This window comes from Procambarus clarkii, chromosome 45 (assembly GCF_040958095.1).
Source record: "Procambarus clarkii isolate CNS0578487 chromosome 45, FALCON_Pclarkii_2.0, whole genome shotgun sequence".
NCBI classification, from domain to species: domain Eukaryota; kingdom Metazoa; phylum Arthropoda; class Malacostraca; order Decapoda; family Cambaridae; genus Procambarus; species Procambarus clarkii.
In genome coordinates, this window is record NC_091194.1 from 5,302,621 (window position 1) to 5,319,381 (window position 16,761).

A 16,761-nucleotide genomic window follows, 5' to 3' on the forward strand; every position below is an offset into this window, starting at 1 on the left:
ATTTAGTTGGTAATAATTCTCTCTTGGTATTTAATTTTGAGCTAATTCAAGTAGTGATATAATCCAAACTTTTAAGTAACTATGAACAAAGTAGACGAACCTCCCTACTGGGTTTAAACATCAAGGGTCATCTTTAATGTTTAGCAACAAAAAATAATTTAAAGCACAAGAGGGTCACACTTAAGAAAAAAATCAGGATACTAACTTTTCTGTCTTGCAGTTTGTAAGCTAAAATGAAAAATATATTTAGCATTTTACACATTCAACAAATGTGACTTACAGTATTCATTTTTTATTAAAGACTGGATGGTCAGACACACACTGGCAGAAATGCACTTGGTCACTTGATGTGCTTCAGAAATCTAAATATAAAAATTCTTAATTTTTTTTTTAACTGACATTACAAACTATTATCATCATTATCATTTTTACATTAATAAATTTTTTTATGAGAAAAAATTGAACATTTTAATTCAAGTAATTTACAAAATGACCCATTCAAGAATAATAATTTCTTGCACACAAATGGGCAAGACGTTTCAAAACTCGTGACAAAGATAAGTCCGGAATTGGACATCACCGACACCACAATGTGGCCTTACAAAATGCCAAGAATTTGGTCTCTATAAACTTTCTAATTACATAATGCTCTGTAATTCATCTATACATATTCTTTACAAAATTTAATGTTACTCATACATAAAGAAAAATTGCTACCGTCATTTTTGTTTAGCAATGTACATTTCATTGTTCTCAAATAATATATTCTTAAATTTGTATGAGATTTGTTCAAACATGTTACACCAGTGAAACTTGCACTGGCGGCCACGTGGCTGTTCTGCAGTGGGAAGGGAAGGGGAAGGCAAAGCGCATGTAACTACAGTGGAAGGTGTTGGCACGCGGGTATAACTACAGCAGGGGGATGCTGAAGCGGGTGTAACTACAGTGGGTTGGGTGGGGGAATTATCATGCGGGTAACTGCAGCGGGGCTGCCTATGTGGGTGTAACTGCAGCAGGAACGACCACACAGATACATACAACTGTGATTGGGGAAGTGGCCACATGGGTGTAACTACAGCAGAGGGGGTGCACATATATGTAACAGCAGTGGGGGGGTGGCTCATGCAGGTGTAATTACAGCTGGGAGGAATCGTGTGAATAACTGCAGTGGGGGGAAGGGAGGTTGTATGTGGGTATAACTGCAGTAGAGAGGAGAGGGAGCCATGCAGGTGTAACTGCAGTAATGGTCACGAAGGTATAAATGCAGTGACAGCCACGCAGATGTAGTTGTGGTGAAGGTAATGCAGGTGTAACTGTTGGAGAAGAATACAAAATTGTATTTTATTTTTGTTATTTAATTATCTGTGGTCTCCATTGGATCATCATCAGCATCCATATTATCAGTGTCATCATCCTGAGGAGGTCGCTCAGGAGGTTTCTCGTATGCCTTTTCTAATGCCGAAACGACAACCCCATCCCATACAGACATTTCACTTGCTATACCTGAAACACAAAGAACAAACCTTGTGAATAGTAGGTTGTCATTTATTTACTAAAAAATATTGCAAGTTTCTGGGTGAAAATGTGAAGCACACTCTTGTTCCCTGGGAGGGAACAATTGTTAAATGCTGCGATCCCTATAATCCCGACAATGTACCACATTGATTCCCAGAATCAATACAAGATAGGCCAACTTTCTGTATCTGCACAGCTGAAAACTTTGGAATGACATTGCTGGGGTCATACTGGTGCTATAGGTGCCATACTCCCTAACCTCGGACAGGGAGAGAAACCTAAACCTGAGAGAGATACAGAAAATCCAACCATTCTGGTTTAGACTAAAATATGCAATGGCCTGATCTGCAATAAAAAAGCCACCGATACCAACTCGATATGAAAATGCCCAAAGGTGCCCAATATGAAGAATCCATCAATAAGTATTGAGGATGTACAATGGGACTGATGGTGGGTACATTGTAGAACATAGAATGTGGTACCAGATGGTGACTTCCAAACTCTAATTCAAATTACAGCTTCTGAATGGTGGCTGTAATTTGCTGACTCACCATGTAGAGGAGAGAGCTGTGATGTTCACTGTTTCACTTTGATTAGTATGTGTAAAACAACTGTTTACACATAATTGCCTACAATGTAATACATACACCTATATTGCATGTAAATCTGCTCCTGGCACAGCTCAAAGGCAGCATCTTGTAATGTAACCCTTTCCTTTGCTGTTATTCTGTCTGGTCTTTCCTGCCAGTGTTTTGAATCTTTCTGGATGACATTCCCAAAGTATGATTTGATGAAAACCACAAGCTACTAGTACATTACCTCCTTGTATAGTAACCTATTAAAAACGATAGCAGAATTGTTTCATATACTGTAGATGTATAATACATCCATACAGTTATTATATAACCATATAAAATTATGATTATATTATAACCATATATTTACATTTGACTAAAACTAATAATAAATAAACTCAACGTGGTTACAACATTACCCTGGATATCAAGTGTGGCTATCGTCATAAATTGAAGGGTTTAGTAAATATATAAATAAATAACTTTTCCCATACATGAAATTAAATAAAGGTGGCAAATGGCTATTGATTATTCCAAACTTGATATTTTCATATTCTGTAAGGCTACACCTATATGAGTTTGTAATAAGTGATTTTGTATAATATTCTGAAAACTTTTAATGAACTTGCATTTGAAATAAAAAGTTTGACAAATCCAGTACTGGAGGATTAAAAGGCTTTTATTCAAGAGAGAAAGGGTTTAGCAAAATGAAAGATGTGAAGAGAATAGACTTACTTGAGTTGCCCTCAAGTCCCAGGATCTGCTTGTAGCCACCATGGGAAAGGACTCTCAAGAGTGTCTGTGCTGTTAAACACACAAGGTCCTGCTGCTCCAACGTCATTGCTGTGTGTACACGAATGTTACCGCCCTCACACGGGTCACTGATGCCTGCAGATAAGGTGTCTATGATCGGGTTGGTACCTTCACTTCTTAAGGTAAGAACAATTTCCAGACAGTTCAAACTAGAGGTGTACCGATACATCAGTACATGTCTAATTCAAACATCTCTAAAGTTCTTGTTTTTAAATAAAATTGTCACATGCAACCTGTCACAGAAAACTGATGGAAGAACTACTGATAAAGATTTTCTTATCAAAAATAAATCTACGATGAACCTTAAAGCTATTATGCTAATAAAAATTACATTACAAGTTTTATTAGTATAATTTAATAATTATTAAGTAGGTTGTTGCTGAAAACTGGGATTAATAAGCCTATAGCAAATTAAAGAGAAATTTCATTTCCAACTGCAGTGAAAACTTGCACAATTACAGGCCAGAACACAGTTTTGGGTAACTAGTATAAAGGCAAGAAATGTCTTATCACCAGCTTTTGAATTTGATGTTTAAAGAACACATCACAAATTATAATACCAGCATTAGCAGAAGTGTAATTTTTAATAAAAAAAAATTAAATGAATTTTACACATTTCTATTCATTAGTTTTAAAGTACACTGCACAGTAATTTGAAAATGTCAAGTCTTTTGTAGATGTATGCATATGTTTATGAAATTGTAATCATGTTTATTACACAATTTGAAAAGGTACAGTACAGTCTGTAAGTATTAAGAATGTCACATGCTTGCATTTAGGCTCTGTCCTCCAAAACATTGGATTTGAAATTAATCAATACCTATCAGGTTAAGGTGTAGACCTTCATAGTTTGAGGGGTATTTACATCCACACCAGAGGAATTTTGTGTGAATTACAGCCCTTTTTATAGTACCCCTCTCTGTAGAGGACCAAAAGTAATTGGATACCTGGTGGCTCGACAATTTCTTGGCCAGTTGAGTGTCGTTGTATTATATGTTAAGGTACAGGAGAGGAAACCAAAAGTCAACATTGTAAGTGTGGCATTTAAATTTGGAGTCTGTTTCTCTTGTGTGCCAACATCATGGAAAAGGAAGTGTTTATGAGAGTAAATCAAACCATCCTGAGGCTGACATTAGAATAAATTGATCAGAGACATTGCTAAAGCATTAGGCATGTCAAAACCAACCTTCCTGTATATTACTAAGCAAAAAAAACACTGGCAAGCTTATTAATAGTAAATCATGTGGTGGACCAGAGGAAACCTCTGTAGTGGATGATGAAAACTTAGAGTGGGCTGCTCCAAACAACAGTGTTGGACAAAGTTATAACCTTACCTTGCCTACCTTATGTTGGTTCCAAGGATCAAGATCCTGTGCTCCAGTCTGTGACCAGGCCTTCTGGTTGGTAGTCTGGTCAACCAGACCATTAGATGTGGGTGCTTGCAGCCTGACGTATGAATCACAGCCTAGATGATCAGGTATCCGTTGAAGGTGTTTATCAAGTTCTCTTTTGAACACAAAGTGAGAAGTTGGCCAGTTATGCCCCGTAAGTTTATTAGAGGGTGTTGAAAAGTCTTGACCCTTTATGTTGATAGTTCTCTCTCGGCATACCTATTGTACCTCTGTTTTTCAACACGGCTATATTTTCCACTTCCTGCCATCCTTCTCGTCTCATGATGTTATTTCCATGTGTGTGTAAATTTGGAACTAGTCCCTCTTATACTTTTCAAGTGTAAATTATAATATATCTCTTTTCCCTGCACTCTAGGTAATACAGATTTACAAATTTTAAGCAGTCCCAATAATTTAGACATTTTATCAAATGAATTCTAGCAGTAAAACACCATGTTCTCCACGTCAAACCTGGCCTCAGACTGGGCATGAGGAATAGAAGAACTCCCAGAACCCATTCCAGGTATACTATTCTCTTCAGGATGTAGGCATAGATGTATCAAGGACTTCAATAAACAAAAGACTACACTAGCATAATCTCAGAGTTCACTACAAGATGCAAACCAATTTAGCACCTTGGTGGCTAAAGCCACCAAGGAGCTTTTAAGGGCTGAAAAGAGAGATGCTCTTGACTGGCCAAGTCAATCATCTGATCTGATCTGAACTGAGCATTTGTTCAAGACAAAACTAACGGCATAAAGCCCCAAAAACAAACAGGAACTAAAGATGGCTGCAGTACAGGCCTGGTCGAGCATCAACAGGAAAGACACTCGGTATTTAATGATGTATATGGTCACAGGCTATAGATAATCATTGCATGCAATGGACTTACAACCAAGTATTAAGTAAGACTTTTATTTACATGTTGATACATCCAATTACTTTTGGTCCTCTAAAATGGAGGGACAATGTATAAACAAGACTGTAATTCCAACACAATTCCCCTAATTTGGGAATACCCTCAAATTAAAAATGAGTCCCTGCTTTAACCTCATAGGCATTGTTTAAATTCAAATCTAGTGTGCTGGAGTACAGAAACAAAACAACAAATACAATATTGTCACTTTCCAAATTCTCACGGACTGCATTCTTATGTGTCAGGACATCTCACGATACAAACCGTATTTTAAAATACAATGTCAACTCACTTGAATGAACTGTACGAGGCAAAGCCAATTAGTTACATAACGGATTTTATTTGATGTCAGACTTATGACAACCACCTTCCCACCAGGTAAAAAAATTAGTTTTGAGTGACTGTCACCAAAAAATAATGACAGTGGCTACATCCACTGTCCTGACTCAACCCATCCTTCTAACAGAGCATCGCATTTTGACGCATACTTTAATACCAAAAATCATTGTACAGTACTAGAAAATAGAAGCAGCTGTCTTGACATAATGTCCCGTTTTCTGTTTTGGATCCTCTGGTAGGTTGGGAGAGGGCACTTTAGTACGACAGTTCCTTGACGTTGGAAAACCTTAGGAGGATGAGCTACCTGAATATACAAGTTTGTCACTTACCTTACCACAAAAGTAGTATAGTGAAATATACTCGTAATAAACCTGAAGCACATTAAAGGCAAGTACAAATTGATCATAATCCACCTTTCTTCAAGACTAAATTAAAAAGAAATTCTAAATTAATTTATTCCAAAAATATGACAATTAGCAACATCGTTAGACTTTGCTAACCAAGCAGTTATGGTGTTCAGAGGCCTAGTGACTTTGGTAAAAAAAAAAAAAAAATTATCCATCCTGGTAATTTGTATATAGTTTTTGAGTAATTATTGCCTAACAAGAACGCTTGCATAATAATTTGTTGTTTTTCAGTATTTTTGTTTGAAGTTTTACGTACAAGTATCTTATTAATATTTCAAATTCAAATGTTTATTCAGGTAAAAGTACACACATAGAAGATGAGTTACAAACATAATTAAAATGTTTAAAATGGACGTGCACATTAAAATTCTTTAAGCTTTTTTGTGTATAATATTCTTTGAAATATTATTAACTGTTATTTGTAAGATAATGTCATATTAAAGGTAGTTTAATAGAATTTATGCACTGCACAATAGCTTACAATTAGATTAGGTCGCTGCAAATAGCTGCGTCCCAATGCCTGGGTTCGGCAATGGCTTAGGCAAACATTTCCCACTGACCAGTCTGCACTGAACATAAACTGCTTGAATCACTCAAGAATTCATTGAGAGAACAGTTCATTGGAATCTACTACAGACTTGATGTGATATCATTTTAGTTAAAAATCTTCCCTTTCCATTCATATTATGGGAATTTCCTGGCATGAATATTAGCTTATTACATCCAATATAAACATACAAACTTTCTTAGATGGTCAAAGACCTGCAATTAGATCAGATTGGTGGGGGTGAAGTTGGAGTAGATGGGTAGGAGGTAAGGGGAAGACTGAGACCTTAAGACTGGTAGGAAGAAATGTAAGGATGTTTTTCAGAAAGGATACTAATCGGATAGGGCATTAGGTGGAGGAGGGGTGTTACTGGGCTCTATACTGTCTTGATACTATTACCCGATTACTTTGATTATTTACCTTACCTCCCTGCTTCTCCAAACACCTTGTAGATTGGCAATTGTCAAAATCATGTATCGTCTGTCACTCCCAGAATTGCTGAATTACTTGTAGATTTTACTTGCCTACTATCGTATTACTATACCTTGTTCAGCCTCCCCACTATGTGGTTTTTCATTGTCAGGGACAAGAAACCCATTAGGCTTATTGAGGTCGCCTTAGGTCAACAACTGATGGGTACCTGGGTACCTATTTACTGCTAGGTGAACAAAGGTATCAGGTAAAAGGAAACATGCTCAAGCATCTCCATCCTGTGTGGGAATTAAAACCCTAGACCATTCGGAATGCAATGACCACTATTTTTAATCAGGGTAAATAGTAAGATACTTTACAGGTATGGTTTCTAGTAGAGACGAGTACAACCACAGCAAAATACTCACCAGTCAATCACAGGTCCCTAAAATATTGTTTCTCAACACAATGTTCTATAACTATAATGTTATTTATTTAGTTTTCAATATATTCTCTCAGTCTGAGTAAGCATACAATATACTATTGTACTGGATAGTACTAAAGGTAACTCTTTCAATGCTTTAAGAAAAAAATAAAGCACACAAATTATATTCTTTGGCACATAAAAAGGCAAAAAACAAAGAATTTCACTGGAAGCTCTGTGTGTTGGTGTCATATGTTTAAATGTCTTTCGGGCAAATGTGCCGCTTGCTCAATTTCACTGGAAGCTCTGTGTGTTGGTGTCATATGTTTAAATGTCTTTCGGGCAAATGTGCCGCTTGCTCAGCTGTGCCGGGTAAACTAACCAAGCAAGTGCTCTTTGTAGCTTTTAGTTTTACAATATTTTCAAAATATTTTGACCATGTCCCTAAATACAATCTTGGTATGGCAACCCAAAGAGATGATAGAACACATAGATTTAACTGCTTATTGTTTTACAATACAGTATATTGTTTGTTAAATTAACTCTATTGAATTTAAATAACTGAAACCTAATGAATCTGAATAACTTTAATCTGTTTACTCACCTGCAGACCCAGGAAGGAAAAGCCCTGCAGCAAGTAGCTGTAAACACCGTCGAAATGCAGAATTGATTGGTAGTGCTTGTCTACTGGGGTTGTTTAAAATAGCGTAATGTGCCTGAGGATGAAAATAACATGTTAAATGTAACTTACATAATTATCTTCAATCAAAATTCCTATGTATATGTAAGCCATAACAAATTATACACCGTATCTAAGAAAATAAATGACTGCACTTGCATAATGCAATATGCTGTATTGTTAGTTATACAGTATTTTATAACATAAGGAAAGATTCCAGAAGGGGCCACTATGTCAGAGGGATCCCCAAAGAAAATATAAGCTTCCAATGTGTGCTGTGTATCTATGCAGCAAAATGTCCTTCACACATGATTTAATTTGAAGAAGACATTACATTCTTCCAAAAACTGAAACAATCATGTCACATTATAATGTTAATAGCACCAAGAAAATGCAACTTTCAGGAAGTTAAAACATATTAAAAAATATGTAGTACCAAACATTTCTTGCCAATTGAATTTTGTACTAAGCTCTTCATTCTGGGGCACAATTGACATCACTGCTAAACCAATGTTGGTTCGTTTGCAAGTATGTCAACCATTTCAGGCTTTTGCAGCCTTCAGCTGTGGCTAGTATGGAGGTAAAGGGCTCTCCTCTACTAGCAAAGGTGACCTAGAATGCTTTGGAGAATTATTTTGTCTTGCACTGCTTTGAGAGATGGTGGCAGACTTCTATGCAGTCTAGCCATTTTAGATCTAGCCCAGACTCCCAGAATGAAGTAATGACATTTATGCACTGGCAGCCCAGGAGAGATAAGATCCACTTCCTCATCCCTGTCTTGAGCACAGTGGCATGAGAGGCCACCCAGGGTTGGTGGATGTCAAGGTTCTCCTTGACATTTCTTTTGTGTTAAGCCCATGTCAGGGCTGTCTTAACAGCACTGTAGGCCCAGGGCAAAGCAATGTCCTAGGGGATCCTATTCAGAAAACAGGGCCCTGTCTTTCTGCTAAAGTTCACAATTACTCTCTTATAGTTATGCACAAATTATTTATATTACAAATATAATTTAAAAGGGGGATATGAATCCCCGGACGTTCCAGTGACGGGTCAAGTAATTACCCACTTTGCGAAGAGATCTCTCATGAATAATATGGCAGCATGGGGCCCTTGGGCAATTGCTCAGTGTGACATAAAGGCAACAATGGCCCTGGTGACATCCCGGTGGGGAAACAGTTGGATGCCTTCTGACAAGTCTGGATTTGGGATTCCTGGCATGTATGAATTCAGGATTCCTAGCATGCTAATTACCTCTCTAAACATTAAAGTTTTTTTTTTCCTTCTAAAGTTATGGACTGAATTGGCTTTGGCAACTTCTTCCATAAACATATTCCACTTGTTGACCACCCATACAGGGTGCAAAAATTTCCTTCCCACCTATACAACTCAATAACATATTCAGCTTCTACCAATGTCCCCTTATAGGTACTGATCACATCCTGTTTTTATCTTCTCTAAGGTGGTGAGGGTGAGTTCTATCCATCCTCATAGCTGAGACCTTTCAATTCTTATACTAATGTAGTAGCAAACCCCAGAACTTTCTCATTTTTTTTTTGTACTTCACAAGGTGCTGATTCCATGCTGGTGCTACACACTCTAGTAATGGTCTCACATAGACAGGCCATATGGACTTTAAAGCCTCCTTGTTTAGATTCTTAATTTATATTATGTTTGCTAAGTTCAAACATGCTAATGTTATCCTGTTCACATAAATTTCTGGTGTTAGTGTTTGGATTATAAAGTATTCACTCCCAGGTCTTTTACTCTTATTGTTTGCCTGTATGGTGTAGGTACCTACAGGTCTCTATCTCCTTTACCTTACGCTTATTTGGACTGAATTCCAGCAGCCACTTATTGTGGTCGTCCATCCCTCGTCCTGTTCCAGTCTTGTCCAAGATGTGCCATATTGATATGCAAGACACAGCGCTAATACTTAATACCTCTTACCTAGAGGCCAGTCATTGTTGTTTTATCCTTCATAGGTTAGCCCACCAGGTTTCCTTTTCTGTTTTACTTTTATATGTTTCTTATACTGTACAATACAATTTGTGCTGTCTCCAAGGAAAAATAAAAAAGTGCTTTTACCTCCAAATCTTTGTGATGAAAAGGCTCAGGCAAGTTCCTGAGAGGTTGAATTTAATAGAGCATTATATACAATAAAATACTTCTTTCTGGGTGGCATCTTAGTGGCCAGAAAGAAGTGTGTCATCACACTCAAAACTTATTTATTTTTTGTTTGGCCTCTAATATAATTTGTTTAAACATTGTCTACCAAAGGGAATTAGAGAGATTTCCCTAATCAAATAACAATTTTAACACTTGCTGAACATAATACTTACAAGAAGATCCAACATCCACGGTGACAGGGGTTCGAAACCTTCAAAACGACCACGAAGATCCCTTAGTAATCGGATGAGAACTTTAATCGTAGAGTGATGAGCATTCTCTTCAAACCATCGACTGAGATTAATACAAAATTATAAAAAATGTAACAATTAGATTTGGCTCTAAGAGTATACAACACTCCAGCAATAAACAAATTTACTTTCCTGCTCAACACTGTTAACTGTTGACTGTTAACTGTCAATGTACATATAAAACGTGGGTAACTATGAACAAGATTGTGAATGAGTTCCATAGTGTACAAGAGAAAAGTAAGGTTGTGGTGTTTGGGAGAAGGAAATGGGATGTTGTGAATTTTATAAGAACACTCTAGTGGTAAAACATGCCAATTTGAACTGTAATTCAAATTATATATTCCCCAAACAAGATACCTAGCATAAAGTAAGGTCATTATTAGGAGAAAGTCCAAAGCCAGTATGACCTTGGAACTTGAAAGGGATATGTATGACACAAGGAAGGAATAATGCCCAACCATTTGTGCCATCGGGGACTGAACGTCAATCTGCGGGAAGCAAGACAGCTAGCGTAATTTTCCACCAAAAGGATATCAGAGCAGTTAAATCAATACAAACACTATTTTATGCTAAAATACTTATGACATAACATTTGATGCTGAAAAAGCAACACTTGACAGGAATACCAAATTTCAGTCAATGATGTGTGCATACCTGTGTCTGATGGCAGCAAGGTGTGACTGCAGAATTTTCTGATCAAGGTGTAATTCTGGATCCAATTTACGCAAGTTCTGGTGAATGGTGGTGACGAGCACACGCACCGTTGCCTCACTGTTGCTGATCTCAAACCCTCGGTCATTGGGAAGCATGGTTAAAACCAGTACTGCAATAAGGAAGACTTTTATACTTTAGATTTTCACTGATACAAGGGTTTGTGTATAATACTTTAGCCAAAATTATGCTGTATGTGTACTATAGCATACCTGCAATCCAAAAGGATTTGAAAAGTGTAATGAAACAACTTTCTGGCTAGTACTTTAATGTCTTCTATACTTAACCCATACTATTGCCAAAATATTTTCACTTGCCAACCTCCATAAACACAATTTTGTTTAATTAAAAAATAATTGAATATGAATATACTGTACAGGGAAAGGGCAATTTGTCCATAAATACCTCACTTTCCCTCATTAATAAATTTTGTTTGCAGCATTATAGGAAAATACACGAAGATTACGAAGAAATAATTTACAAATTCCTAGTTGCCATAGTATGTATGGATATTGCAATATGACAAAGACAATATTACTTCCTTATCAAGAAGAAAAAACAGTGAAAGTAAATTGTTCAATAAAGTATATATTTATCTGTATATCTATAAATAAATATCCCGTAGTCCAAAGGTTACATGAGAAGACAGAGCAAAGCAAAAGAGACAAGAAAATACAAAATATATCACATTCTGGGGTCAAAATCCCCAGACAAAATTATATACTACAAATCATAACAGCTCACAAAAATTCACTTTTTCTATTTATGGGTCCACTGGTTAGTTAGGTTCAGGCAATTTAATACATAATTTTCTGTCAGTTATGACAATTTGATAGGGCAGGCTGTGTGGTGAAGGTGATCACAGATCCCCAGCTCTTTATGCCTCTGTGAGGGACCTGGGTTTTGGACGCTGGTCCAGTAGGATCTTAATGACTCACAAAGGCCTGGTGTAATTGGATGAGCTATGAGGTAATCACAGCAGCTAACAACAAGGACCCAATTCAGAACTTTCCCAGAAACAGAAGTAATGCATTGAACATGGACTGATCAAGATGAGATGGAGGGAAAACAAAATCCATTATGTTTTCAATATTTAGCAAGTCAAATATTAAATTGTTAACATTAAATGTCTGTTTGAGTGAGTCTGATATCAGGCTGGGCTCCTGGTAGGCCAAGAAAGTTTCCAGAACCTATAGATTGGCGTAATCCTGGGTTGTCAAGAGCCTTATGCTTCAGGTAGTTATTAAGGAGCTCACCACAAAAAGAATGTCATCGAGCCTCAAAGAGAGTACTGTACTCTATTTGAATTTGCAGTAATACTTTCTTTACCAATGTTGAACTGTAAATGGTAAGCTATTCCCTGGCAAAGTATCTAGCATTGGCTAATCTGTCAAATAACAGTCAGAGCATAACCTCAGGGAAGCTACTGAGGCAGCTGCCCAGATATAATACAGCACGATTAAAAAAGAATAAAAAAAATATTTACACACCTTCCTGAGGTTCTTGAGAACGCAGATCTTCACAGACTTTTTTTCCGAGTGCTTCCACTGCTTCCTTTGTTGGTAACGTCTTGAGAATAACAACAATATCAGCCACATTATGTCCCGTCATCATCGTGCCTTTCTTATATGAGCCCACCTGCCGCACCTCCTCAATTTGCTGCAGTGAATCAATGTTTAAATTAATTGCTTATATAGTATTTGTACCTATCATCAGTTTACAGTGTACTTTGATAAATAAGTTACTGGCTTTAAAGCCATTTACGACTTAAAAAATAAAATATACAGTACAAAGTAAAATCACCCACCCAAGAGGCAATTGGCGTGCAACGAACTTACGGAACTTACGCATGCGTCAAAATTGCCCGGATCAACTATTAAATTGTCCATCACAGCTTGTATTTTTGTGACTAAGTTCAATACAGCTGCCTGCTCAGCTGGTGTTGGAGAAAGATCAGCATTCCTCTTCAGAAGAGCCTGTTAATAAAACATAAAAATTTGCATTGTCATAATTCAAAATTTAGTTGACTAACTACCCTGAATAATGACCTACGAGGTCATAAAATTTAAATAAAAAACAAATAAAACCCAAACATTCAAGAGAAATGCCACCAGATGGCAGAGCAAGTCAACTAGGGGTCTGGCAATACCAGTAACATCACTCTCGAGTCTGAGGGAACCATGAGAACACAAGGGGAAGCATGGAAAAAGCAAGCCACTGAGGGGGCATTGATTTTATTACCCATCTCTTGTTTTGAAAGCTCTCATGATTGACCCTTTAATTTTTTGGTTAAAGCTGCATTGCTTTGCTATACTTTCTCAAAGATATATGTAAGTTGTCTATGAAATGATCACCAGTATCTTGGAACTACATACACCAAATATCTGTAGTTAACTTTGTTCAAGAGAGACAAGAAAGGAAGAAACTTGTACGGTGTCCACAAAAACGTAGCTAATTAGATGTTGCCTAACTTTCAAAACATTTTCTTCATAAATTTGAACCAACCTGTGTAAATGCAGACTCGTCTGGTGCTGGCTTCACTCTGGGGAATGCTGATTCACAAAGCACCATGTCAAACGGAAGTCGTGGAACAAACTGCTTCATTTTTGGTCCAAAATGTGGACCAGGTCCCATGGGTCGCATCATGCCACCTCTCATTCCTCGTCCACGCCCTCGAGTCATTACCATGTCTTTGTCAAAACCTTAAAATATAAGACAATTTTAATATATATTTCTGCTTTAAATGCTCTGGCTAACTATGAGTATACAGTGGAGCTTCCAAAATCCAGATCATATTATTTCTGTCCTAATACAGACTTGCGTGAAATTAGAATCTTCCAATATATTGCCCCTCTTTTATGATTTATCTCCCAATTTCTTATTTTTCTCATAACAAATAATATATGTTTCTTAATTTCTGCCTGAATATATTTCCTCAGAAGCCACAGCTGTGGGTCATCCTCAGTGACCATATCATACCTAGGGGTCATCCTTCATGAATATATCATGCCCTGGAGATCGTGTTAATCACCTTCAAACTACTCGTCGATAGCTTCTCTACCCATCATCAACACCTTTAAACATATAAACGCCATCACCCTCAAAGGCTTCAAAAATTATTGGCAAGCTCGCTCACATTATCACAATCGCTCCAATATAAAGTCATGGTGGAATTTGACTGATGAATGGATACAGGTAACCTTGTAATCAAGACTGTTTGCCAACCAATTTTAAACCTACCAAACCTAACCTAACAAATAACCAACTTAACCAAACCTATCCAAAAATCAGCCCAACAACATATTTTTCAAATTTAACAATTAGTAAATAAGATTTTTTGAAATGCCTGACATTACCCCTGATGAACATATGCAGACTGCAGGCTGTAAAACTATATTTTATGGAGAACACCCTATGGAACTAGCAGTATATAAATCCATCTTCAGAAGCATACCGTATTGTCTTGTACAAGTGCAACCAAATTTACCGTAGATTTCAGAACAAGCAAAAATATGAATTACATAACAGCATCGTATTTCTATTTCTCATTGTATTGTATGTAACATGTATTTACCATGTTACATTGCAAGATGATGTTATTTAACTTCAAGGATTTGTTAATCTTGTCAGATTAAATCTACTTATTTTTATTAGGAAAGATGTCCAGCAGCAGAGTTAGTCATGCAGAAGGGAAGAGAAAAAAAGACTTGATAAGTACTAGTATTGACAAAAAGCAGAAATTCACCGAGCCATTTGAGATGTTTCAAAGATTCACAGCCCTCCCCTACATTCCCTCAGCTCCCCCTACACTCCCTCGGCTCCCCCTCCAGCCCTCCCCTACACTCCCTCGGCTCCCCCTTCAGCCCTCCCCTACACTCCCTTGGCTCTCCCTCCAGCCCTCTCCTACACTCCCTCGGCTCGCCCTTCAGCCCTCCCCTACACTCCCTCGGCTCGCCCTTCAGCCCTCCCCTACACTCCCTCGGCCTCAGCCCTCCCTACACTCCCTCGGCTCGCCCTTCAGCCCTCCCCCTATACTCCCTCGGCTCTCTCTCCAGCCCTCCCCCTATACTCCCTCAGCTCCCCCTACACTCCCTCGGCTCCTCCTCCAGCCCTTCCCTACACTCCCTCGGCTCCCCCTTCAGCCCTCCCCTACACTCCCTCGGCTCCCCTACACCCCTCCCCTACACTCCCTCGGCTCTCCCTCCAGCCCTCCCCCTATACTCCCTCAGCTCCCCCCTACACTCCCTCGGCTCTCCCCTACACTCCCTTGGCTCCCCCTTCAGCCCTCCCCTACACTCCCTCGGCTCTCCCCTCTAGCCCTCCCCCTATACTCCCTCAGCTCCCCCTCCAGCCCTCCCCTACACTCCCTCGGCTCCCCCTCCAGCCCTCCCCTACACTCCCTCGGCTCTCCCCTCCAGCCCTCCCCCTATACTCCCTCAGCTCCCCCTCCAGCCCTCCCCTACACTCTCTCGGCTCTCCCCTCCAGCCCTCCCCCTATACTCCCTCAGCTCCCCCTCCAGCCCTCCCCTACACTCCCTCGGTTCCCCCTACAGCCTTCCCCTATACACCCCTCGGTTCCCCCTACAGCCTTCCCCTACACACCCCTCGGTTCCCCCTACAGCCCTCCCCTGCACACCCCTCGGCTGCTCCTCCAACACCACCCAACAACCCCTCCAACACTACTCTGCTGCCCCTCCTACACCACTCACCTCTTCCTGCCCTCCCACGCTATTCACCTCCCCCTCCACACCACTAAGCCAGGCAAGGCAGCAACACTCACGTCTTGGAATTAAGTCACAACTACCGGCAGAGACAAGCCAGGTTAAAACAACGTCTTGACGACGCCGGGACTCAAATCAAAACAACATGGCTAGAACTTGTTCCAATAACTCTCACTAAACTGCATCCCATATTAGCTGTAATTCTTCATTATAAAACACATATTTGAGAAATATTTTCAAAATTATTTTTTCTGAACCAAATAAAGGTTTGTGTTTTACTAAATTTAATGAGATAACTTAGAAAGAAGAAAAGTTTAAAATAGTTTGTTTCATTTGTATGAGTATGAGTTAAGCTGTCTGACAACTGAGGCTCCTCACGCGTCGCTACTTGTTCACATATACTTGTATTCTTCTATAGCTATACTTTCCCAATTGTTCTTTCCTAGTTGTATTTTCCTAGTTTTATTATTCTAGTTGTATTTTCCTTGTTATATTCTCCTAGTTGTATTTTCCTACTTTTATTTTTATAGCTATACTCTCCTATAATAATCTATAGCATATAAGAATACAGAATTTACCTGAGGACCACTGTTTTTTTAGTGGCCTCGTTGAGGACAGGAAGCCAGCGGCTTGACAAAGGTCCTCCCATTTGTCCTAATGATTTTATCTGTTTGGATATGAAACTGCAGCAATTGTACTTGTAGGGGTTGAGCTTCGACTCTTTGGTCTTGCCTCTCAACTGTCAATCAACTTATGTCTTATATTGTCGCTTGTTGAGCTTGAAGCTGTTGTTCCTTGTATGTGTTACATTTGACATTTTAAGAAAGTGTTCTGGATTAATATCTTCCAAACTAGTCAGTTTTTAAAGTCACGGACCTGTAATTATGTTTTGTTTGCA

At 38.6% G+C, this 16,761-nt stretch overlaps 1 protein-coding gene across 5 annotated transcripts; it reads right to left on the minus strand.

Moving 5' to 3' along the window:
* Nucleotides 1–441: 441 nt before the first annotated feature.
* On the minus strand, nucleotides 442–16,051 carry LOC123769835 (interleukin enhancer-binding factor 2 homolog). 5 transcript variants are annotated; one of them, XM_069301259.1, is made up of 9 exons: nucleotides 15,923–16,051; nucleotides 13,648–13,844; nucleotides 12,990–13,118; nucleotides 12,633–12,801; nucleotides 11,086–11,254; nucleotides 10,354–10,474; nucleotides 7,943–8,054; nucleotides 2,826–2,978; nucleotides 442–1,503 (listed from the first exon to the last, which is right to left on the minus strand). In XM_069301259.1, exons 2-9 carry the CDS (start codon nucleotides 13,828–13,830, stop codon nucleotides 1,355–1,357), a joined length of 1,185 nt encoding a protein of 394 aa, XP_069157360.1. In that variant the 5' UTR covers nucleotides 13,831–13,844; nucleotides 15,923–16,051; the 3' UTR covers nucleotides 442–1,354. The 5 variants fall into 5 exon arrangements, with proteins under 5 accessions (XP_069157360.1, XP_069157358.1, XP_069157359.1 ...); XM_069301257.1 differs by having other exon boundaries at nucleotides 2,826–2,993; XM_069301258.1 differs by having other exon boundaries at nucleotides 12,981–13,118.
* Between the last annotated feature and the right edge of the window lie 710 nt (nucleotides 16,052–16,761).

What these genes read in the sequence shown, in the direction of transcription:
- LOC123769835 (XM_045761173.2), bottom strand. Translation starts at nt 13,830, where the DNA reads ATGGTAATGACTCGAGGGCGTGGACGAGGAATGAGAGGTGGCATGATG. An exon ending in TTGACGCATGCGTAAGTTCC is followed by an intron (nt 12,802 to 12,980) that starts GTAAGTTCGTTG and finishes GATTCACTGCAG; the next exon opens with CAAATTGAGGAGGTGCGGCA. An exon ending in TTCTCAAGAACCTCAGGAAG is followed by an intron (nt 11,255 to 12,632) that starts GTGTGTAAATAT and finishes TCCTTATTGCAG; the next exon opens with TACTGGTTTTAACCATGCTT.